The sequence below is a fragment of the Drosophila takahashii genome, chromosome 2L (assembly GCF_030179915.1).
Source record: "Drosophila takahashii strain IR98-3 E-12201 chromosome 2L, DtakHiC1v2, whole genome shotgun sequence".
In the NCBI taxonomy this organism is placed as follows: domain Eukaryota; kingdom Metazoa; phylum Arthropoda; class Insecta; order Diptera; family Drosophilidae; genus Drosophila; species Drosophila takahashii.
Window position 1 is genome coordinate 1,051,377 of NC_091678.1, and position 25,392 is coordinate 1,076,768.

Genomic DNA, 25,392 nt, shown 5'->3' on the forward strand with positions numbered 1-25,392 from the left:
CTAGATCGACTCGTCTAGTGATGCTGATCAAGAATATATATACTTTATGGGGTCGGAAACGTCTCCTTCACTGCGTTGCAAACTTCTGACTGAAATCATAATACCCTCTGCAAGGGTATAAATATAAAAAAAAGTAAAAAGAGTGAGTGGGGTAAAACATAAAAAATTTAAACTAAAAATGTTTTATGCATGGGCAAACCACAACAAAGCGCGTAAATGTCATTTCCTTTTGACTAAAAGGATACTTTGAAATTGAAATTGTGGTATTTTTTACACATACACTCACTGGGGGGGAGGTCAGGTCCTGCCCGGGAGTCCTGCGAGTCCTGCTCCAGGCGAAAAAACACGTCAGCAATGCCTTTGTAATAGTTATAGGGTAGGTATACCGTATGGTATATACATAGTTCCTCCCCCCAATTCAGTTGCAGTTGCTGTTTCTGTTCTGTTCTGTTTTGCCGGTTGCATTGTGCGGCCATCGAGCGATTTGAGTGGTCTGCTCATGTGAGCAGCCATGGATGGGTTAAGGTTGAAGCAAGTGGTTTTCGGCTGGGCAATGGGTTAGCAGAAGTGGTTTTTGGGGAAGGTCACAAAGAGAGACAAGTGGCGAGCTGGAAAACACGCTCCAGCAAATTCGGCACAACTAAAGGCTATCTCTTTATGTATATGCAAATTGTACTAGACACTAAAATGGCAGATAGGTTTGTCATATTTGAGGAAATAATTTTACGAATTTAGTAGATTTATTTGCAGCTTACTTAAATAAAATATTATTGTAGGAATAGCTTGGTTTTTAAAATCACTATTAAATATCAAAATATGTGACTGAAAGTGTGCAGTGAATAAAGGGCAGTGGTCTTTCTGAATGAATTCGTATCACTTTTGGGCTAAATATATATTGTTGCATACTTTTGGACACCTTGTTTGAGATTTATATATAGATGGGAACCCTATTGCTTTTATCAACATTTAAAAGAATAATACAATTAGTTATTACCCTTTTTTCTCCCCGTGTATAGCCATCAGTGGTGGAGGCAGGAAATGTCTCAATTCCACAGACTCTATAGCAAAAGGACTGGCAATGACGATAGCTGGCGATGGCCAATGTGCAATATTGTACAAATAGCATACTTTGCGGCTAATTACGCCTGACAAATGGAGGGCGGATCGGAATAAAGGGTGGCAAAAGCGATGGCTCCGGGCTAGAAACTGTTATTCACACCACTGCACAGTGTTTACTAAAAGTGGCTGACTTTTCCATTTGAGCGGATTCTGTAGAGGGGATTCGGCGGCTTAGCAGCAGGCTTTTATTGCACACTTACATAAAAAGGGGGCTTCAATTATGTAGAAGGTTACGTGACTGCGAAGAATAAGCTCAGTTCGCACTCTCTAAATTGCATTTAAGTGAAAATTGTTTAAGAGTCCCTAAAAAATTAAATTATAGGTTTTTTGGTGGCCTAACACATTTTTTTTTAATTTCCTAAAAATTCTTTAAAATATCAAAAATTTATGATTTTGTTGCATACTTTCGGACACCTTTTATTTTTATCTTTTTATCTTTTATCTTTTGGCTCACCTTCATGAGTTATAGATATTGGTTATTAGAATTATTTTATTAGAAGATTATTTTAGAAGAACCAGGACTCATAGCCAACTTTTCCATCCTCCAAGCCATCCACTTATCGACCACTGTGCCTGTGGACTTTGAAAGTCGAGGAAGCGGTAGCTCCATGGAGAAGAAGCATTGTGCCTGTGACAACGAGCGACTAAACATCACAATTGAGTGCAAAACGGTCGGGGGTTGGAGGGGATTCCAGTTAGGAATGCATTTTCCGACTGGCTGCGCAGCACTCACAGGAAAACAGGGGAAAACTTGTCGCTGGCAGGGCGAAGAGTGCCAATTATCGACATTTTGCATTTGGAATTTGTGGCCAGGGCAGGCGAGGCATGAATTATTATGCCGAAAAAGTTTCGAGAGACAGAACTCTTGCATTGGCATTGAGTTGGAGATTTGGTTTCTCACACTTGGCCAGCCCCTCATCTTCTTGGTTCATAAAGCCCTGGAAAGGTGCTTCTGAAATCCTGAAATCCTTAAATATTCATGCGTGTGCCAACAATTATGCCAAAGTCCTGAAAGAAAGGAGGGGTAATGCAAATGCACACAAAAACTGGACCAATTCAAAGGCAATTTTGCATTGTTCAACACTCCTTTTTCCAGCACTTAAAAAAAGAAAATTTTAGAGTCTGAAAAAGATTACAAGGTTTTACATCAATGAAAAATAATAAATAATATAACAGCTGGATTAAACAATTAAAACATTTTTTTATGGTTCGGGCGAAACACAATGGCTTTGGATCTTTCTGATTTTTAATAAATTGGTCATATTACGTATACGCCACGAATTCGTAGAGCTTCTCTTTTTTAACACTTTTATTTAATTAGCAAAAAGTATGAAAACATTACTACATTTTTAGGTTCTTAAGCATAAATATACATTTAAGTATTTCTTTAGTAAGACGTGATTGCAATAAATAGGTTTATCTGCAATATTACGTATACGCCACCAATTAATTGAAAGAAACGAAATTGACTTTCAAAGCTTTTATTTTATTAGCAAAAACTATCACAAGTTTATTATTTAATAGCAAATCTTAGAAGGTAAAACCCAGGAGCTGTCTGAGAAGATTGCACCTGGGCCCATTTCAATTTTAATGGGTTATTATTTGTCTCTGTGCATCTGCATCTCCTGGCGTTTCTGGGTTTATGGGGGGGTAATTTGCGGTTGGCCTTATAAATTGGTCCGACCGCAACACGCACATAAAAGCGAGCACACAGAGACAGAAATCAACCATTCGCCGCAGGCTGTGCGCGAAGAAAGCAGGAAAAGCGGGAAGGGGCGAGGAAAAACTTTTACGAGCCTCGCAATGAGCGGCCAAAAGTTTGCTTTACGACAATTATGGTGACCAAGGGAAATTTCGGAGGGGGTGAAGTGCGTTTTCGGGGACGACAAAGTTCAATTACGGTCAACAAATTGTTTCGCAATTTGAAAGCACATTTTCATAGTTTTTCCTGGCCGGCAGCTTCAGGGAAATGAGGAAAAGCCTGCCTCCCTCTTTAAAGTCCGCTTACAGCCGCAAAGTATGCAATGAAAAAGCACGCACAAGATTTTAATCGTGATTTGCGCATATTGCGTAAAATTGAATTTTCAAGTAACCGAAAAGTTGCCTCAAGAGTCTCAAGTGGGTGGCATTAGTGGGGCGCAGGGGGGCGGAGGGGCGTGGCAGGCAAGAAGATTTCTTAATTCAAGTTTCGAAATGAATTGTGTGAGCATTGCACACTGGGCCAGAAAGTTAATTTTTTGGCCAAAAATCTGTAATTTCTTTCCTAGGACAGTTAGAAGGATGCAGTTTTTTGCGTTTTTTTCTTAAAAGATTGAACTTTCCAACGAACTACAAGTAAAATTTCTTGGAATTTTATATGATATAGATAATCCAGACCAAAGTCGGAAAATTTTACGTACTTTTCGGTTTTTTATTTTTAAAAAAATAACTAGAAGACGCACTTCTTTCATTTTCGAAAACAATAAAGTATGAGATAAAACAAACTAAAAAAAATTAACATCACTAAAAAATATTATGTCATTTAAGATTTATGAACCGTTAAAAAGTGCAACTTTCGGAGGCTCCCACATCAACGTTTATTAAACAATCGATTTAAAAAAAATTTCTATTTTTTTGTTCTTGTTACCTTTTCAGTTTTATATAATCAAATTATGTAAAAAAAATTGTTTAAAAATATTGTTTTTTGATTTGTTTAATGTTAATTTGACATATTCTGAAGTCATCACAAAAGTATGCTACATTTTTATTTGCATAGTCCTGATTAAATAGATAGATATAGGTTTGGAAAATACCATGATCGATTAGTGTACTTAAAAAGTAGATTTAAGATGTTAGTCACACTAAAATCACGCCAAATGTCCACTAAAACCTGAAGAAAAAAGTACGGCATACTTTTGGGCTCTCTAGCAAAGCTCTTCAAAATAGCTCGACTTTGAGTTAAGCCTTCAATTAAAACTAAAATTACCGGCAACTAAGGCAAAACCGCATCGAGTCGGTGGGCTACGCTTTTAGTAAATTGATCAACGAATTTTTTTTTGAAGGAATGAACTAATTTGGGGATGGCACTCGAAGGCACTCGAAAAGCAAAGTACTCATTTGCTAAAAAAAAGCGTAAAAATTAACAATTACATTTATTTTAGCAAACAAGTAAGACATACGAGCTATATTATATTTTTTACTTGTTGAAAATAATCCCTTCTGCAAGTTTCGGAAAGAAGTCGAACAGCAACATCAGCATCTTTGACTTCTAAATTTTTTTTCATTTCCATCAATATTTTATGAATTTTTCATTTTGAAAATATGGTAAAAGAAAACTACTTGCCCGAATTCTTTGAAACTTTGGCATAAATTAGTTTAATGTATTATAAAAAGGATCGCAAACTCAATTTGGTCATTTTCTTAAAAAAGAAAAACGTATTTTTGGCCAAAAATCTGATCGGCTGGCCCAGTGTGCATTGCGAAGATGACAACGTGATTTAACATTTGAGCAATAAGAAAATATTGCTAGAATACTTATATTAATTTTTATTATTTTTGTAGAACAATAAATAGAATTAATTTTCTTGTGAATATTTTTGAAAAAATAATTAGCGGTGCCATATAAACCTCTGTTTTTTTTTAAATCTCAGTAAAAAACGAATAAATTGTAGAATACTTTGAAAAAAAACGATTTAAAAAAAAATAGTAACAAAGTTTTGAAAACCTTATTTAATCAACCTAACCTTAATCGATGAATTGACCACGATAAGCACTTCCTGGCCCCAAAATCACGTTACCACCTCCCATCTCTCTCCGAATGACAGTTGCAGTTGGTCGAGCACTCATGGCTCTGATGTGTTTACATGTTTTGCCAGCTGGCCATCCAGAAGTCTGCCAAATCGTTTGAATCCTTGCCGCATCCTTGCATCCTCTCCATTTGCCTCACTCACTCACTATTTGCCCGGACTTAATTGTAGACAAACTGCGGGGAGTGTGCGGGGAAATCGGAAAAGTAAGAGGAAAACATTCGAGCTTACATCACTAAATCCTGGCGTGCTGTGGCATAATCTTGAAGTTCCCCCTCCCTTTTTCCAGCTTGTTTCAAGTGCAAGCCACTATTTCCCCTGGGCGGGTTCTCCAGGCTATTCTATTTCCTCTGCTGTTGTTCTGGCATTATTATTTTTAGAGAACACGTTTTTAATTTCATTTGAAATTCATGAGCTGCATTTGCCCGCTTTTCGCTTTTCGAGTGGAAAAGCAGGAGCCAAAAACCCCTCTTAAAGCTGCAATTGAATTCGCGTCGCGACGTCAAATAGCTTTATTCCGGTCTGGCGCAAAATTCAATTTGGGGTAGCTCTTTTAATATTACGACGTCTTAGGCATTGTTTCTTGTTTCTTGTTTCCCATTTCCATCTCCGTCTCCTAAGCGGCTTTCCTCGACCTTCAGGTGGCTCCAGGTTCTTTTTTTTCTCGTATTGCCCAGCAGAAAGGCACTTTTAATTTAATATTCATAAGCAGCAGTTAATGAAAAACACTTGAAGTCATCACAGGGGCTCTGAAAAAGGGGGGCAGGACATGTGTGAGGGGGAGGGATAATATCTGGGCTATATTGCGTTGTAACCGTATATAATAAAATGTCAAATATGTTTGACGCAATTTAACCGCACAACCCCTGAGCACCCGAAACACCCAACTTTGCCACTCGACGACGCTTGAGGACCCTCAGGTTATCAGGAGGATGGAAGGAGGTTAGTGACAGGGGACAAGGACGAGGACGACAACAATATCGCTGAATGGGTCTGCGACAACGTCGATATGGCCGACGTGGCAGGTAAAACGGCAATTCCCGGCTTCAGTTACCCATTGCAGATGCCCGGGAAACGGGGGCCTTCAGCTGATGCTTTCGATACCCTGTACTCTAGAGGGAATTTATGTATGGGAATCTTTCGAAAAGGACATTTAAAAAAATTAAAAGAAATCATTACAACAAAATTTAATTAAACAGGGAAGCACAGAAATCATTTTGGTTTTGAAATCACTTTAAGATGTGCCTAAAAGTATGCAACAAGAATCCGAAGGGGATTCTTTTTTTTTCATTCATTTTCGCCTTTATTAAACACTTACAAATCATAATATTTACTAGTTTTAAAACTGTAAGAACTCATGTCCTATGAAATGTAATTGTTTAAATATTCATTATAACCTAAGATCTTAAACTATTCTTTTAAACTGCGTACTTTCAATACAAGTTCTTTGTAAACTATCTAAATATGAATTAAAGTTAAAGTTAAAGTTAATATTATTAAAATAAATCATAAATTAATTGTTTACTTTATTATAATGGGTATCTAAATATCCGTTAACCCACAAAATCCCGTCTTCGTATCGCTTTCGCTGTTATTGTTATTAGCATAAAACGTGTACGTGAGCGTGTGGCTCCGACTGAAGGCCAATCTTAAAGAGCCACACTAACCCAATCAGAACCGAAAAAGGGGAGGGGCGGAGGAGGAGGAAAATGGGGGCCAAGTCAATCTATTGATTTTCCAGCAGCACATTTTTCACCTTCCAATCGAAGACAAAAGGCGATGCACGCCATTTGTTGCGGTCGCAATGAGATATAGCCCAGATATCTGGGGAAAAGGAAAGGACATTGCATGGTGCTCGAAAAAACGAGGAAAGGGAAAGGCGAGGAGAAAGTGGGAGAAAGGAGGAGGAGGAGCAGACCTTGTCCCTCCGGTCATACAGTCAGCCAGCCAAGCAGCAAAACAGTCAATAAAAGTCCACTTACATTTCTGCCGACATCTCAATTATTTTCCTTTCTCTCACACACACGAAAAGTGGAAAGTGGAAGGGGAAAATCCTTCATCTGGCGGAACACCTTTGAAGGCCTCTACGGGTCCGATTTTCCTATATATATTGTATGTTCGTGTCTGGCTTTGACACCTACAATTTCAGCGACGATAATACAAATTAAATTTCACCAAAGACATGAAGGGGGCTTCATAAATATTTCACAAATTCCTTGGAGAACTCAAAATTTCAGGTGGCAAAGGATAAAACACTATAATTGATTAATTAACAGAAGGCAACATAAATCAATGGGAAATCCTAATGAGTGTTTAAAAGAAAATTACATAAATTTATAATGGCATTGCAAAGCTGGGATAATGCGCACTTAAAACCGCAAAGTGTTTTACGATTTAATTGGAAATACCTAAAAATTACCTACTTAAATCTATAATCCAAAATAATTCGAATTTAAAACCGCAAAATATTTAGCTGATTATTTAAGCCAGACAAGTCACCGAAAAACCACTTGTTGCCCCACAATAATGACTCGAGAAAACGCTTGAAAAATCAAACATTGCGATAAAATGGATTAATGAATCGTGGGGAAACGAGGGGAAATGGGAAAAGGCACACCAGAAATGGGGCGAAATGGGGATCCCCCGAGGAGCTCCAATTAAGCAAGGGAAAACGGCCAAACATTACCGAGAAATCGCTTTATTTTTGAAGTTGTTCGAAAACACTCGAAATGAACAAACCCATTTGAGCAACTTAAGATGATTACGGTCCGTTCTTTTCTGAGACGGCAAAACGACAATGCCAAACAATTCATTTGGCGAGCGGATTTCTTTCGCCTCGCTTCGAAAAAAAGGGAAACGGAGGAGGATTAAGGAGCAGGATGGCGGATGGAGGAGAATCCCGTCAAGCTGGCATAATCTGCGCTCCGCTTGCTTATTTGCATAAAATAATTGAAAGGCGAAATTTAAAAGAATCAACAAAGGCGCCAAAGCCGGGAAAACAGGGGAAAACAGAGCGAAAAGAAAACCGAAAAGCGAGAAACGCACTCGAGAAAATCCCCAGAAAAAGGAGAGCAGCCGAAGCGAGAATTTTCCGAACAAAGGAGCACGGTCAAGTGAGCCGGACTGCACCTCCTTCGAGTGCACTAATTACGCCGGATGCAAGGCCTCCGGATGAGTGGGTTTACACAGGGGGAAATCGGGGGTGCTATATTGGGGAATGCGGAAAATATCATGACTCAAAGTTAGCAAAAGTTGATATGATATGGATGGTAGATAACCCCCCACTCGGGTGAAAAATTTAATTAATTAAACAAAAAATTGGTTTGATATCACCCCCCACAACAAAATCCTATATCCGACACTGAGTTGAATAATTTTTATATTGGTGTCTAATGCAGTAAAAAAAGGTTTTCTAAATTCAATAATATTTTTGCATACATTTAGCACCTTTGAAATAAATTAATATTTATTTATCAAGAAATCTTGTTTAAATCCGTGTGAGTTTTAAATTCAAAATATATTGCTGCACACTTTTAAACATCTTTATAATTTCCCAATTATATCTTTCCTTCATATAAAATCAATCAAATTTTCAGACGCTCTTCTGAGTATTTAAAACCTTTAACAACGGATTGCAGCCAGTACAACGTACTATCATCATCGCCATCTTAATCATCAGCATAATGACGAGATCCTTGGCTCCGTTTTGTTTTCTGTTTGTTTAATTGGGTTCGCGCCGCGAGAACTTTGTTTGCCCTCAATGGGAATCGCGATTGTTGATGTTCTGCCGATTGACTAATTGCCCCGGAGGATTGGATGGAAATTCCTGGCGGAGCCGTCTCACAAGTGTCGTGGCAAATCATTCACTTATTCAATTTGCCAACGATGCGAATTCGATTCGATTATATGCGACTGTGCCCCCTGTGATTCCGATTGCGATTCCGATTCTGCCGTGCAATTAGTTGCAAAGAGGCACTTCGGACTCTCGGAAAAGGGGGAAATTCAATTGCCGATGCAATCTTCGTCGACCAATTGAATGGAATTAAATCCAGCATACTGGACCAATAATAATAACCCGACTACACGTGTCCATCCAACGCTCGTTACGTCCATCGATGCTCATAATTGAGTTAACTCCGTTCGTCCCTCGTCCTTCGTCCTTGTGGGTGGTGCAATCACTGCACCCACAGCCCACCGCTTTTCACTCCATGGTGTCGTTTAATTGACAGCGACGTATTTAAATGGAATGCCCATCCGGTGATGGACAAGGGATAGAGGGAACAAGACGTCGACGTCGTGGTGCACGAAATCAGATTTTATTGCGACGTTTAAAGCTCCTCAGCCAGCTGGATTTTCAATGTTCGAACAGAGATGATGTTCTATAGAAATATCTAAGAATAACTTAAACCAAAATAAATTATAAAGGTGTCTAAAAGAATGCAGCAAAAAAAAGGTCAAAAGTATTTTTGAATTTAAACTACATTTAGGCGCCTTTAAAGGTGTTTTCAATTCCTATCTCTCTTTAAATATTCGTTGTTGAATTTAAAAATAAAATACATTATAAAGGTGTCTAAAAGTATGCAGTAAAAAAGAAAGTCAAGGGATTTGGGACATGTATATAAATTATTACATACTTTTGGGCGCATCTATAACTGTTTTGAAATTGCTATCTTTCTTAAAACATTTTGTTATTGAATTTATAAATAAAGTAAGTTCGTAACCAATCTCAAATATTTATTTTTAATAATTTTCATTATTTGATTGGTGGGCATCACTGATGCTGGCTGCTTGACAATTGTCGTTTCATCAGCTTAATTGAATCTGCCGCCCGACAACCACTACTGGGATGGATGATATCCGGGGAATCGGGATGGCTGTGGAGATTGGAGATGGGAGCAGGTAAATCTGGTGTCAGGTGTGGCTGAGTATTGCTTACTCAGCCAGCGGAGCGAAGCAGCGGGCGGATGCCTTTGTAATTTAAATTCCCTGTCGGGATTGCTGAGGCGGCTCCTCCGATCCGCGGGAGGCGGACTTCCACCGAAATAAGCGTCAGGGAAACGACATAGCGCATACTTTTTTAATTATGCAAAGAGCCGGAGAGGCAGAGCCAACTGATTGATTGCCGACAAGCTCCGGCTGCTAACGAAACAATTGATGACGACCGAGGCGGTGAAAGTGATGCTGACTGGGCGTACTTTCTCCTCCTTCTCCTCCCACTTTCACCACCTCAAGCGTAAATCTGGCCAAGCTCGCTAATGGCTTCCCATCCTCCGGATTCACCGAACTCCTCTGCTCCAAAGGAACTATCGATGTCGCGGACTTTTCCATGAACGACAACAGGAGCCATTAAACTTATTGGAGGACTCGCCTCCTCCTCCGCAATCTTCCCTCCAGAATCTTTAAGCTCCTTTCTCAAAAGCCGGCGGAGTCTTTAAAATACCTTAACAATGTGTTTGAAGCAAACACGATTCACTGGCAGGAAATGAACGAAAGTCCATTCCGTAAAAGCTTTGCCAACGTATCAATATTTTACAATTTATCTCGGGGAAAAATACTTTTTGTTAACAGAGTGAGTCTTTATTTCCAACTATTTTTGGGGAAAATTTATTGAATATTTGAAAGCTTAGAAAAGTTCAATTAATCATTAAATTCCACTTAGTTTTATGTGGAAGTATAAAATGAAATTTGTATAAAAAATATTTTAATTTATTTAAATACTTAAATTTAATTTACTTAAAACCAATTTAAAGTATACAATAATTTTTTACTAATAATTTATAGAAGAAATACAAAACTTATAAAATAATATTTTTTTCTTAAATTCCACAAAATAACTGACTTTTGTTACTAATCGACAATGACGCGTTCATTGGCTTTTGCGCAGAGTTGGCTGTCCAATCCTGTCTATTAATCCGACTTCATGGGAAGTTTTAAACTTTAATTTTCATTCAATTCACTCAATTTTCACGGTGAATGCCATTGAACGGAATTCGATTTGCCACAAGGACTTCGTCAGTTCCTTGGTTCCCAGCTCCCTTCCTCCATTTATTGCCCTTTCCGGCAACTGCTGACAAGTTTCGAATTTCCTGGCGCTTCAATAATAATAACCGGCACTCCATCTCGCCGGGACAAGGAAAAAGGAGGTGATGCATGGCCTGGGGCTCCGAACCCACTCCCATCTTTGGGGATTCCCCATCCCACGAATCCCACAGATCCCACAGAGCTAGACGCGAACTGTCTTGGCTTCCTAAGTCCGCACACATCGCTGCACATTTATTTCCGGCAAATTAGGCTCAGCACGGAGCACGGAGACCCACGGAATCCCACGGACAATCCATAGCTGCTTTGCCATCTTGCAAGCCGCTTTGCGATTCCAACTTGACGTTGCTCATACGCCCCGTCGACCCATCCGAGCGACCCCGACCAAAAACAACCGACCGTTGTCAATGCGAAAACATGAAAATGATAACGGACAATTTATTGAAGCGGCCAGATATATATATTTTGGTACATACCGATGGTCAGGCATTTCGAGCCTTAAAAGTATCCACGCAATTTCAGAAAATGTTAAGATATGGCCAGCGAAATGCGAATGCCCATGATTATTATGATTTGTCGATTCCCGGTTGCTCACTGCCTCCCCTTTTCCGCCCACATTTTTGTGGAATATCAATGTGAGGTTGTTTATTTATTACAGTTGACTTGCACAGAGCAAAAAAACTTGAATAAGAAATCAAATTTATTTTTTTTAAAAATGGTATAAAGTACTGTTAAAAAGGGGATACAATTATTGTTGCATACTTTTAGACACCTTTTATAATTTCTTGGTTTTTAACCTCTTGCGTAAAAACTAATCATTTTTTCGACTGCATTTTGTAGGCAGGAATACCGGCCGAAATTCATTCCATTATCCACACACACACTATCCGCCGTCGCAAGTGAAATCCCAGCTTTTTCAGCTTGACAAATATGCATCGCTTTCAGAAGTGAAGCTATTTTGCATGTATTTGATTTCCTACGCAGTCTGGAGGGGAATCCCCCGTCAGTTTGGAGTGGGGTTACCAACCTCCAGGCGCAGCTTTTTCCTTTTCTTTTTTTTTGGCAGCTGCCTCGTGAAGGTCGGAGTTCCCAGGACCCCGACTTCAACAGCTTAGCAGCCCGTGTCAATGGCTCAGTGCGTGAGAATTTGTTGCCCTGCGAGCTTAGAGGGCGGAAAACCCAGGAATCTTCGGGAATCTTGGGGGGAATGGAAAGTGACAGGTGGCGGCGCTCACCTGAGCCACATACATCACCGGGAACCCCCGAATCCAACCCCCCAAGCCATGTTTAGTAGACAGTTTTATTTACGCTGATGGCCATAAATATTTGAATTACAATATAATATTTAAGCCCAAAGCCAAAGGGGCCTCGTTGTCAGAGAGCTAGGGGTGAAAGATTTATGGCTGCCGCAAATCTACGCCAGCCACTTAATGCATTTTAATTTATTAAGCTGTCAATCTGCCGGAGCGGAACAGTCCCACATCCGCGTCCACATCCGCCTAACGCCTATACATCCGCACAGGTGTGCCTCAGCACGTGTGGATGGGATCTGGATTTGGATTTGGCCAGCGAAGAGTTATGCGATTTCTCCTGGACACGAATTGAATCCAAGTTAACTGCATTAACCGAACGAAGGGGGGTGAGCCACCAGTTGGTTTTCTGGGGGGTTAAATATCACACAGAAAGAAATATATCCTAGCCTATCTAATGGGTATTTATAGTGTTTTCTGCATCCTGACGTTCTTGAACTTTAATTTTATCAAAATCAAAATTTTGATAGTTGAAGCTGATAAAGAGACTACAAAATTGTAAAATCAATTAAATAGGTGTCTAAAAGTAGGCAGTAAAAACGTATGTGTATGTAGTATACTTTTAGACATTTTCTAATTGATTTAAAATATTTACTCTGATGTTATAAAATTAAAAATATATTATATATATATGACATGTTAGTTTCTTACCATCTTTTCTTTCCGTGCAGGCCGGGATGAGTTAAGAGCCCGATGTCGTTGCTTGCCATTTGCCATTCACTTGTCGCCTGTCAACCGTCAGTCTTGAGTCCTGAGTCCTGAGTCTCCATGTCGTCGGTCGCTGGAAGTCGTGTGCCAAATGACCAATTTCAATTAGAGATGCAGAGCCGGAACATCAGAGTTTACAACAATTCACAGAGCGCACCACACGCACAGTTTAAGTATCCTTGAGGGAACCTACACAGAAAAACTAGACTGAATAAAAACTAATTAAAATTCTTTCATGCCTTTTATAGGTTTAAATTAAAAATAAAATGTAATGTATACAAATATATTTTTTTAGGAAAAACCTCAAAAATTAACCATTTTTAAGCGAAAGACTGTTTTCAACTTCTTATTTATGGTATACAAAAGGGAAGTTAATTTTCCAGTGCAGCCACACACTCAACAACCTGCTGGCTGTTTAAATATGAGCAACAGATTAAAACTTAATTTAAAGTTGACCCAGCCGGGTTTCGTGTTTCCACTTCAAGTTTAATTAATATGTTAAGCCCGTAAAAGCCGCATCGGTAAACTAACCCCATCAGCCGGCTTTCGTCTCCTGTGTTTGTTTTTTGTTTTTCCCCCGAAAACCCTCCGCCTCCAAAAAGCATAAGCAAACAAAAGGTTGTGGGCGGTACGATGTACATACTACATGGCATATAAAATCCATCCGAAACACAGAAGATGAAGCGTCTTCAGCGATGGCTTACATGTGTAGCTCAGAACTCGGTGTGAATACCAATTGTATGCCGGTACTCTCGACCATTGTACTTATATCCTCATATCCTTATGAACATTTCATCTGCGTGTGCAGTGTTAATCCGCAGAAATCGGTAGAGCTGCGGCTGCCAGATCCAGATATATATAGCTATAGCTGTGGTTTTATGCATTGTTCTAATGCGTGCTTAAAGCGCATTTCCAGTATTTCAAACTCGCCCGCACGCATGAGTGCCTACAGCTGCGGTCGCATAAATATGTGATGATAGTCAAACCCATCAATTCCCTGGGGTACATTCCAGTTCAACAACTCTAATTAGTTGATTAACTAATATGTGAATTAACCAATTAATTTTATTCCCCCGATATCGAGATGTCCAAAATTTGACATTTAATATGGCTAAAATATTTATTTACTGTACTTTAGTATCTTCCTATAAAATAAATGGTTTAATAACAAAATATATCAAGTACTCATCATGCTTCACTTTATTTTAGTATCTCACTATGAATTTAATGGATTAATGTTTTTCTTGTTTATTTATTTATTTTAAAATCCAATAATTTTATAAGAGGTCACTTTAGAATTTTACAGAATACAAAACAGCGTACTTTAAGAATACAACCCTATTTGTGTGACCTCTGCTGTGGCGTTAGCATGTGAATGCAACGCCCGAAAACAGGAACAAAGCACAAAGCGCCACTCGACAAATGCGCTGTAATTTGAGGCGACAAGTATGCAGTGAAAATTTTAAATGCATTTCACGCACTGCGGCTGACGTTCCACCACCACCACCTCTCTTTGTCCACCCAAATGACCGCCACTAATATTCCCCACTAACCCCGGTAAATCCTAGGAAAGCTCCTCCATTCCTGTCACGCCCCAGAGTGTCGTCAAGTGATGGCTGTCGCCGACAGGCAGTGCCCACTGTGGCACACAAAACGAAATGTAGATCAATACCGACTCGAAATGGAAAGCAGATGCAATAGATATTTTCATTTTACGTATCATTTTGTTATGTAAATTAAGGTTTAATCAAGATAGACCATGAAATATGGGTTAGTTAAAAAAATAAATGGAGTAATGGAATTTTTTTCCATAAATATAAAAAATATATTTTTATTTAATATAAAACTTTGAGAAATAACAGAAAATTGAAACACAAAATCATTAAGTCATTAAATTTATTCATATTTCACTTCATTTTTTTTCTCAGTGTAGATGGCGTTGGCCTGATTGGAGTTAGGCCGGAGTGTCCTTTGTTTCACCTTTTTATGGCCTCGCTTATCGGCAAAATGGAGCGGCAATTAGAGCCGAGTGATTTATCTGATTTGAAACAGGGGAAACCCGGAGAAGAACGACACGCCACTTTTTGATTAGTAAAATGAAAGTCGGATAACTTTTCACCAGATTCATGTCAAATGACAAAGACACGCACATTTGGTATTGGATATCTAAAACTTTTAAATAAATAAATAATAATATAACTTTTCTTACATTGGTATAAATTTCTCATTAGTTTCACTTGAAATAATTTAAGTTATTTATTTAACTTTTTAGTGCAAAGAAAACTTATATTTCGGAATCTCAAAAGTCGACGAGCAAGATAAACGACAAACTCTGTGCCAAATATATAGTTATTTAAATTAGAATAATTCAGAATTCAGAAAAGTATGCAAAACTTTATCTCAGAATTTAAGACTTATTTGCATACCAGTCCACCAGCACACCACAAAAAGTCAACATTTTCAAGTTCTTCACACCATGTGCACGAGAGTATAAGAATATTAAAATCGCATTTTGCTTGAGGTGTTCGCTTTATAAAGCCATTAGGAACTATCCGGGGAATGAAGGCGGCAGGGGGCGGGTGTTTGGGTTGGGTTTTCTGAAAAGTCCGCATGTGTCGGCCGGCGTTTTAACACTTTAATCATTGAAATGCAAATTCAGAGCCGAGTTTTAGCAAGACATGCGTCAGGCAGAGTAGCACATGTATGTTAACACGGCCACCGACTAGCACGCCTCCGAGTTCTGGAGAGGACAGCTCAGGATTCTGGCCGGGATTTAGCATATTTGAGGGCCAAGCTACACGGCAAAAATATTAAATATTTGAAACCACTTGAAAAGGTACCTGAAAGCATGCAACAATATGTTTTGAATCTAAATTAAAGTAAAAATACTGCGTACTTTTATACACCTTTAAAAGTGATAGTTATTTTTGTAGAAAATTTAGTGTCTAGATTTTTTTTTAGCAGGAAAAGATATTTAATATTCAATTTTTATCGATATTTAATATTTATGAATATTTTTGAATTAACAATTCGCTTAGAAATCACGAAATATGGGTCTAAAAGTATGCAACGATACATGTTTTATTCGAAAGAAGGACGGGGTCTTTTTACTGCATACTTTTGTGCACCTTTAAAAAGGATAGTAATTTTTGTAGGAAATATAATATCCAGATTTTTTTTTCTCTGCACGGAAGGGAATCACATTTCGAATTCAGCCTACTCCACAGCTGAGTTCCTTTTCGGCTCCGAAAATAATGGAAATGCAGGACCCGGCCGGCAGGAGCGAATAAATTAACCTGGATCGCATTTATATTCGGAAGTAGTGGCACGATGATGCTTAAACCTGAATTTCTCGCGGAATGCTTCCTTTATTGCACGTAAATAAAGTCATAAAGTCATCATTACAACCGCGCCAACAAGGAGCAGCGCGATAAAGGAGCACAAAGGACAAACTTTTGTGGCTGCGATAAAAATTCGCCAATGTGCACAAATTACTCAAAACATATTAAAAACTGCGTCCCCGCCTCAACAATTTGGCCAAAACGTTGCACAAATTAAAAACCCTTCGAAAGAGCGGAGATAAAAGGAAATTCCATTGTGGCAAGTTTTCTCGGTGTGGCAAAAGTGCACTACAACTTTTCCTCAAAACGGAAAAGTGGAGTTTCATTGAGTGTTCCGTTACAAAATGAAGGCAACAAGTTTCTTTTGCCGATACGACATGTGAAAAGTTTGGTAATTTAGTTGTAATCTTTGAATTTTGGCATTAGAAATGAGGAAAAATTGTGGAAAGAATCCTAGTTGTTAAGTTTTTAAATAAATTTTAAATATCCGACATCTACGTTTTTAATTAAATTATTTTTTCATTTTTTGACTGAGTTCCAGTTGGTTATTTGGTTGTTTAAAAAAAAGAAAAATGTTAAAATTGCTTTTAAAGTATATATAAATTATCCGTTAAATAACAGTTTAATTTTTTGATATTAAATTTGATAATAAATAACGATTTCTAGCCCTATTCCCGCTAGACTAGCTATTTTAAAGCGAAAACTCCATATCCATAACCATATGTATAGGTATTCTCAAGATAGCTGCAAATGGTCACATATGTTTATTGCACTAATTTTTTAAACAACTTGGTAAATCATGGATAATAATAATGCGGAGCAGGACACAGAAGCTGCCTTCAGACGTCACCAGGCAATCGTGCCCCAGGTGAAGCAGGAATACCAGGAAGTGATTGAGCAGCTCTTTGCGAATTTGAGGTTGGTAAAGAATTTAACTCGGAAGAATACCTAAACCCTAACTGTTGTTCCAGTCCCTCTGATCTTGACTCTTTTGCCGCCATCATCGAGGAGCAGGAATCCTCGAGCGTGGACACCGAGAAGTTGGTAAATGGCGCTCGAAAGATCATGACGAAGGTCGTCCTCGATGTCAACCAGTGCTTCTTCGCCGGCAACGATGTGGACACCAAGCTGACCACCCTGGAGATGCTCAAGGAGCACTATGCTTCGCACGAGGGAAAGGAATGGTTGGTAGATAGTGTACTGCCTGGTAATTAGGAACCCCTTTTAAAGGTTTTTTATTTTAAACCCCCAGGAACTTTCATAGTTTGTCCCCCGAAGAACTCACTCGACCGCTGCGGATAAACAGTTTGGATTTGAGTATTCGTTTCATGGAGCGGCAGCTTAAGACCCAGGAAAAGGAACTTGAGGTAGTATAATATAGTTGATAAAACATTTAAATACTTATGATCATATGTGGATAACATATATTTAATACCATATAATTTTAAGATCAGCTTTTTTGATGAACAAAAATTCTATGATATATGTTTACTGGAAAAGTTATCTGTATAATTTAAATTTTCTATTCCAGATTGCAATGGCCAAAAGCATTAAAAATCGACAGCGTATACATGATGTGCTAGCTGAGCGAAAGAAAGTTGAACGTTTAATAAATGAGCGGATGGAACAGTATCATGAAATTAAGCCAAAATTAACCGAAATGGAGCAGTCATTAAATGATTTGCATTTGCAACCGAAAATGTAATTTATATTAAGAAATAAAGAAGATTATGTTTGATTACTAAATATATATGATATGATATGAGTGGTTTGTTCGGTAAATATAAAAATAATATATTGTAATTCCTAAGATCTATTAGTACCTAAAAATATATTTGAAATCTACCGCCACATGCGCATCACTTCTTGAAAGGTGTTTTCCAACACGCGTTGTTTTTTCGAACAGCTGACTCGCCGGCAAATGAAAACATTGAATAATCCCAAAGCATGCTGAACTTATCCGTGGTGCTGCGGGTGCAATCCTCCCGGCAGACGGCTTCCTTTGCCACAGCGGCAGCGGTGAAGACGCAAATAAAACCCCCAAAGGCGAAGCCAGCCAAGAACAAGCCAAGGAACCAGAGGGATCAGGCCCTAATCTCCTGCAGGAGAAGCCAGTTCGATTTGACCCACTACGAGCGGGAGGATGCCAAGTTCGGGAGCCTTTCGCTGGCCTCCAAGGGCTGGCTGCACAACAAGTCCAAGGGGGACTACTTCATCCTCAATGCCAGCGTGGGAGCAGAGGAAGTGCAGCAGGAAATGCAGGCCATCGATGAGTTTCTCGAGGGCTCACAGCTGAAACTTCATCCGCTCCTCCTGGAGAACCTGCGGGGTGAACTGGGCATCAAGCTGGTGACTGGAATACAAAAGCAGGGAATGCCCATTGTCCATGGCAAGGAGCACTGCCTGATTGCCGCTGAAACGGGGTGCGGGAAGACCCTCACTTATCTACTGCCCATTCTGGACAAGCTGCTCCAAAGGGAAGCTGCTCCGGATCGAAAACTCAACACTCCCCGGGTCCTGATCCTCACGCCTGGCCGGGAATTGGCCACCCAGATAGCTGGGGTGGCGGAGAAGCTCCTCCAGGGCTCTAATCTCAAGGTGCAATCTCTACTCGGCGGCAACACGAAGCAGCTGATGATGAATCCGGAATTCGAGGAGGTGGACGTACTGGTGGCCACCCTGGGGGCTCTCAGCAAACTGGTGACCACTGGAATCTACCGCATGGAGCAGGTTCGTCACCTGGTTCTCGACGAAGCGGACACTTTGCTGGACGACACATTCACGGATAAACTGACGTACTTCTTGAGGAGATTTCCCGTGGGTTTACACTTAGGTTTTCCTTAGAAAATTACTTAGTATTCTTCTCTTACAGTTCCACTTGCTGCAGAAGGAGGATGCTGGCACCCAGCTGATCCTGGCCTCGGCCACCATGCCCACGAACACCAGGGAGATCCTGCACAAAGTCATCGATGTAGACACCATCCGCGAGGTGGTCAGTCCCCATCTGCATCGTTTAATGCCCCATGTGACGCAAAAGTTCCTAAGGATGTCAAAGGCCGATCGTCCCGCCACAATCCTCTCGCTTGTCAAGCAGGATCTCGTCAAGCGTCGCCCCCTGATTGTGTTTAGCAACAAGTCCACCACCAGCGACTATGTCTCCATTTTCCTGAACAACAGCGGAGTGAACTGCCTGAATCTGAACGGCGATATGCTGATGAAGATCCGCTTGGGTCGCTTTGAGCAGTTCCAGAACGGCAACTGCGACGTTCTCTCCACCACCGACGTGGGAAGTCGTGGACTGGACACCACGCGAGCCCGTCACGTGGTCAACTTTGACTTTCCCCTGCATGTTTCGGACTACATCCATCGGTGTGGGAGGATCGGACGGGTGGGCAACTTGGAAAAGGCGCTGGTCACGAACTTTATATCCTCTCGCCGGGAAATCGACGTTGTCCAGCGGATTGAGCATGCCGCTCGAACGGGCGGACTGCTGCCGGATGTGAATGCCAACATACGGAACATCATCAACAAGCGAATTGTGGCCGAGATGAAGGCGGCGGGAGTGCCGGTTCCGGTTTTGGGATCAGGGAATGGATATCCAAATCAGGAGGAGGCCTTCTAGTCTTTAAATGATTCTTGTAAATGATCTTAATATTCTTTTCTTGATAAGTGGATAGCAGATGGAAGTCTAAAGTAAAAGAGTAGTTTTATTGAGATCCCCAGTAAAAATAATACTTCTCCAAGCGCCCATTCAGATTCTCAGGTAGTGATAGCCACTGATGGGCGGAAACCTTTTCACATTGGTCAGCGGCTTGAAGAGCTTTCGCCGGGCGATGAGGATGTCGGTGCTGGCGCCACCAGCTCCCGCAGCTCCATTCGCCGTGGAGGAGGGCGAGTCCACGGAGTGGGGAACACTCGAAACCTTCGGTTTGAGCAGCATTGGCCGGCAGCCGGCGAACTTGAAGCGAATGTTGCCTGCGCAGTTGAGCTGCAGATTCGGCGACTGGAGTTCGGGGAAAGCCTCGCGAAGAGTTGGCTTCGGTTTGAGTGCCTTGCTGGGATCATCGCCGTGACACATGGCTGCCGCGAGGGTGCTCCATTCTAGACGTCTCACTCCTGGCACGGATTCTATCCTATATGCAGGAGGTTTGGCACGCACATACCGTCGGGTTACCATTTTTTCTAACGCTCCTGTAAGTATTTCAAGTTACTAAACAGATTTTTCTAGATTAAATGGGAGTTTCTTACTGGCATAGTGAACCAGGAAGGGCTGCAGAGCGCCACCGCATCCATGCTCCAACCATTCGTACAGATACAAGTCATCGCGGCCGCCCAGGAAGATGGCAGCCGGCGCCAGATCCTGCCAAAGGCTGTCCGGGATTTCCTCGACGCGTAGTTTGTAGATATACGGAATAAACTCCCGAAAGGCATACTCCCCCAATGAGATTAATCCACGCACTGCTCTGCTGATGTATTTAAAGTCTAGAGAAAGGAATGTAAATATTAAAATCTATCCAAAATCTATTAAGAAGCATTTACCCCTCTCACTGCAAACGTCGCGACCCTCGAAGAATCTCGCCAGGCGTCTTTTGATCAGGAAAAGGCACTCTGCCTGCAGATAGCCACTCTGGGAAGCCAGCTGACCAATAGTTTCGCACAGCTCGTCCACGAGGGCATTTCCCACTGGAGTGGCAAAGTAGTTGGACAGATGCTCGGTCTCTGGCTGCGGATTCCGCTCCTCCTCCTCCTCCGTTTGCAGCTTGTAGATGGTGTGCTCCACGGTGTTCTCACTCGCAAACATCTGCGCATCCTGCTCCTGCTTCTCCACCTCCATGACCTCCGGGTTATCTGGCTCCATCTTGAGTTGCTCCTCGAACTCCATTTTAATGCTGGCAGTTTGTCCCGGATCTTGCTGCTCTGGCGGCGCCTTGATGGTCTCGTAGGGCGCCATCAGCTGGCTGACGAGCACCTCGGCCAGGTTGAAGTACTCCGGTCGGCAGGCGTTGTGATTGGCAGTGGCGTTGAAGTTGCAGGCGCGTAGCAGCCGCCAGCAGCGCTGGCTCAACTGATCCTGCTGCTTGAAGGCCAGCAGCTGCACCATTTTGCTCACAATCACCCTATAGATAGAGCCCATCAAAGGCGTCTGAAAGGCGTGGCAAATGGCGGCCGTCTGGGATTTGCTGTCCGCAAAGAGGGCGGCGGTGACCAGGCTCTGGACGCACTGCCTCAGCTGCTCCGTGTGCCTATCCTCCACGGGACAGAAGCTTTGAAAGTCCGCATCATCGGGCGAGCTGAGATTTATTTCCTTCTGAAACTCGGCGCTCAGTTCGAAGATCTTGTCCGAGTGAAAGTAGAAGCTGCCATCGTAGTCGATGCGATCCCAGTCGCTGTCCATGGCGCCCAGCATGGGCGGCACATCGGCGTCCTTGAGCACCTCGTTGACCAGATCGTAGGTGACCACGCCGCCCGAGTGGCGGGAGTAGATCTTGACGTTCTGGAAGGGAAAGTACAGGGTTTAGAGGGGTAAAAGTGGGTTAATTATGACTACTATACATTAATCAACTCCCACACTTTGTAGGAGGCATCTTCCGCCAGCTGGGCGCACACATCCTGCGAGAGTTCCACGTCCGTCTGGTCGTGCTGCTCCCAGAAGATCTTGATGCTGCGCGGATCGAAGCCGGCATAGCTTTTCTGGTGGCCCTATGGATAAAGGATTTATGAGATATATGGAGAATCGACTTTAAGCTATCCCCTTACCATTCGACTGGAGTTCCCGGAGGCTTCTGCTCCCGCTATTCCACCTGCTAACCCATGACCTCCGCCTCCTGCCACCGCAAATGAGGCATCGAAGAGATTGTAGTTGCCCAAACTAGAAGTCGGCGTCGTGGGCGTGGTCACCATGTTCAGGTGGGTGGGCGTGGCCGGCAGACTGCCCAGTGCCACGCCCCCGCTTAAGGAGGAGGCGGTTGATGCGGAATTCTTGCCCGTCAACTCCAATTTAGCCGTCTTGGAACGCGACTTGGTGGACTTCTTGCTGACCTTGCTGTGCGTTGACTTGTTCAGCTCGTCGGGATTGCCGGCGCCAGAGGTTTTCATCGTTTTGCTGGGATATTATTCATAAATATGTAAATGAAAATGTAAATAAACAATGGAGAGGCAGGAAAAAAACAACAAGTTTGGCAATAGAGCTATCGATAACACCGATTATCGGCTAGACCTGTTTAGCTCTAGCTACTTTCTAGCCAAAAACCGATAACCAGCACTACTGATAAGAACAACAACACAGTTCAAACTATTTATTTATCCCGACTTTATTTAATGTTATTAACTAATTAAAGATGGCTGAAGCCGCCAATGTGCGCCAGAACCTGCAGAATGTGCCCTCGATCTTCGAGATCTCGGCGGCGGAGACGCTGGACAACCTGATCTACCCGGCGCTGAGCAAGATCTTCGACTACTTCGGTCTGCGACTGGACTTTAAACTGTGGGGCAGTCTGAGGATCCGGGAGGAGCTGTCGCCGCTGCTCACCTGGCTGCTGCAGTACCTGTACCTGCGGAAGAGGGCCTCCTCCTTCGGCGAGAGCTTCTACGGACTGCAGAGGACGGTCACCGAAACGGGGGATCTGCTAAATAGGAGACAGCAATTCGCCTCGGCCACTCTGCTGACCTTCGTTCCCTACGTGGAAAGGAAGCTGCGGAGCAGGATCACCCGGCACGAGGACACCAATCCCTGGGAGCAGCGTCTCCTCAGCGCCTTTCATGCTTTTCATGCCGCCAAGGCGGTGCACACATTCCTCTACCTGGTCAAGTACGCCTCCAATCACTCGCCCATCTTCCGGGCTTTGGGCCTGACCCTTCGCTACCCCAGCGAGCCTCCGCAGGAGGACCAGTGGACCTACCTGGTGCTCAAAATGCTCGAGGTGCTGGCCTTCTTCCTGCAGTTCGTCCAGTGGTGGTACTCCAACGACCAGCGACGCAAAGTGGGCGGCACCCTGATCAATCCGGAGGCGATGTTACCCAAGGAGCTGCCCCAGGAAGTCCAGAAGACGCTGCCCAAGCGGGGAGAATGCCCCGTCTGCCTGCTGCCCATCCAGACGCCCACCGCCTGCTCCGTTTCCGGCTACGTCTTCTGCTGGAAGTGCATCGTTACCCACATGAAGGAGCACGGCAGCTGCCCAGTCACCCACTATCCCATCAGTCTGGACGACCTGGTGCGCATCTACGAAACGTAGCCATTACCTTTGTTGTTTTTTATTTTGTTTAATACATTATGTAAGGATTAAAGAGCCTAGAAGTTTACATTTCGCTGAGAAAGAAGCCCAATCGCTGATCGTAGCATAGGTAAACGTGGTAGAAGTCAAAGTAGGCCAGGCACAGATAAATGCAGAAGCTCTCGCAGGAGATGAACTCACCCAGGCCAAAAATGGAGTAGGCTGTAGGGGAGATTCCGGGATTAAAATCTATAAAATCTACTAAAAGGGTTCGGAAAATAGCACACACTTTAAAAAATTCTTTGTATTTAACATGTTAAATGTCAAAGTGCTAAGGTCAAAAAAGATTATTGACTTGTGGGTAAAAAATTGTATCCTACATATGTTAAAAGCATAAAAAACACACACATGTCATTGGTGTTATTTACACGATGTGTTTTTTACGGAGCGTGTTTTTAACACAATGAGTTTTTGACATTAAAGTGTCAGAATTGAACTGAAAAATGCACGGTTTTCTAGAGTATAAGAATTCATAAATGCTTTGAAATGGTTATAACTAACATAAAAGAGATCATGGCCCTTATTGGTTTTTCATTTTCCCTTCGACTCGTAATGTCAGTGAAATGTAATTTTCATTTGTCTTAAAAGCACAGTGTGTAAAAAACACGTCGTGTTAAAAACACATTGTGACACACATGTCAATAATCTTTTCACACTGTAAAATACAATTTTTCATGTTTTTAACATGTTAGACAATTTCCGAACCCTGACTAAACTACATGATCCACTCACCCAAGGGAAGGCAAAATGTCTGATGGAGGTAGTAAAAGAACCACATAATCACCACTGATGCGTAGTAGGTGACCACCAATCGGCTTTTCAGCCGGAAGGAGAGCTCCTCCCGCAGCTGCCTGCTTCTATCCCTCATATAATACCTGGCGCACACAAAGGAGCCCGCCATGTAGACGGCACAGGATACGAACAGCGACAAAGCGATCGTTATGTGCAGCCAGGAGTCGCCGTTCGCCTGGGCAAAGGTGCCCCACAGCAGCATGCTGGTGCTATTTACAGCTAAGAAGATGGCCATCAGGCAGCCGAAACTCCGGACCTTCTTGGGCAGAGTCCTCCGGTTGAAGCGGAACTGCAGCCAAGCGCTCGCGATGAGAAAGGGAAACTCCAGCCAGCAGGCCAAGGCCCAAATCGTGTGCTGCGACTTGGCAGCCGCCGAGGTGGTGGGGAAAAAGTTGAAGGCATGACAGGAGGTGTACGTGGTGGACTGAAAGTCCGTGACGATGGCCATCACCAGGTTGTAGGCCATGCAAACGGGCACCTGCAAAAGTCCCAGGGCCAAAAAGGGTCCCACTGCGATGCGAAATTGCCGCCGCGTCTGCAAATCCTTCAAGGAGCTGGGCAACAGCTTGGTTTTATCCTCCACAAACTGCTTCATTTGGATTTTCTCCTTCTTTTCACACAACAAAATGACACATAAAACTAACACTCGACAGTCAAACTTTCATAACTCCAAAAAATTCGGTAATAATAGCTTTTAGCTTCTACATTTTAGGATACTTTATATTCAAAAGTCAAGCTTTTATGATAAATGATATGAAAACACTAACTAAATTATAAGATTTTTCGAGGAAAAAATTTAATTGCTCGTCAAAAACAAATGCAAAACATGATACTTATTTTATGTGATAACAAAAAACATTTATTTCCCTCACAAATCACGTTTCGCTACAAAAGCTATGAAAGTTAGACTGCACACAAACGAAATTGAAGCGACAAAATATTTTAATAAATTACAAAATTCGCAGAGTTATGCATATTATCAGCATAATTGTTTTTTTTTTGTAATCATCACATGGATGATTGAGCT

The 25,392-nt window shown here is 41.9% G+C and overlaps 5 protein-coding genes across 5 annotated transcripts; 3 read left to right on the forward strand and 2 right to left on the reverse strand.

Moving 5' to 3' along the window:
- Positions 1–17,043: 17,043 nt before the first annotated feature.
- Nnf1b lies at positions 17,044–18,048 on the forward strand. Its single transcript, XM_017156044.3, has 4 exons — positions 17,044–17,220; positions 17,274–17,486; positions 17,555–17,669; positions 17,834–18,048. The coding sequence occupies exons 1-4, from the start codon at positions 17,102–17,104 to the stop codon at positions 18,005–18,007; spliced, it is 621 nt and encodes a 206-aa protein (XP_017011533.2). The 5' UTR covers positions 17,044–17,101; the 3' UTR covers positions 18,008–18,048.
- Positions 18,049–18,249: 201 nt separating this feature from the next.
- On the forward strand, positions 18,250–20,047 carry Dbp21E2 (putative ATP-dependent RNA helicase Dbp21E2). Its single transcript, XM_017156043.3, has 2 exons — positions 18,250–19,119; positions 19,175–20,047. The coding sequence occupies exons 1-2, from the start codon at positions 18,250–18,252 to the stop codon at positions 19,922–19,924; spliced, it is 1,620 nt and encodes a 539-aa protein (XP_017011532.2). The 3' UTR covers positions 19,925–20,047.
- On the reverse strand, positions 20,041–22,428 carry Saf6 (SAGA factor-like TAF6). The gene is made up of 5 exons (XM_017156042.3): positions 22,060–22,428; positions 21,856–22,002; positions 20,842–21,796; positions 20,551–20,784; positions 20,041–20,493 (listed from the first exon to the last, which is right to left on the reverse strand). Exons 1-5 carry the CDS (start codon positions 22,396–22,398, stop codon positions 20,054–20,056), a joined length of 2,115 nt encoding a protein of 704 aa, XP_017011531.2. The 5' UTR covers positions 22,399–22,428; the 3' UTR covers positions 20,041–20,053.
- Positions 22,429–22,640: 212 nt separating this feature from the next.
- On the forward strand, positions 22,641–23,534 carry Pex12 (peroxin 12). The gene has a single exon (XM_017156061.3). The coding sequence runs from the start codon at positions 22,641–22,643 to the stop codon at positions 23,532–23,534; it is 894 nt and encodes a 297-aa protein (XP_017011550.2).
- A 64-nt stretch (positions 23,535–23,598) lies between these two features.
- Positions 23,599–25,037, reverse strand: LOC108067162 (post-GPI attachment to proteins factor 2). The gene is made up of 2 exons (XM_017156062.3): positions 24,306–25,037; positions 23,599–23,735 (listed from the first exon to the last, which is right to left on the reverse strand). The coding sequence occupies exons 1-2, from the start codon at positions 24,958–24,960 to the stop codon at positions 23,599–23,601; spliced, it is 792 nt and encodes a 263-aa protein (XP_017011551.2). The 5' UTR covers positions 24,961–25,037.
- Positions 25,038–25,392: the final 355 nt, after the last annotated feature.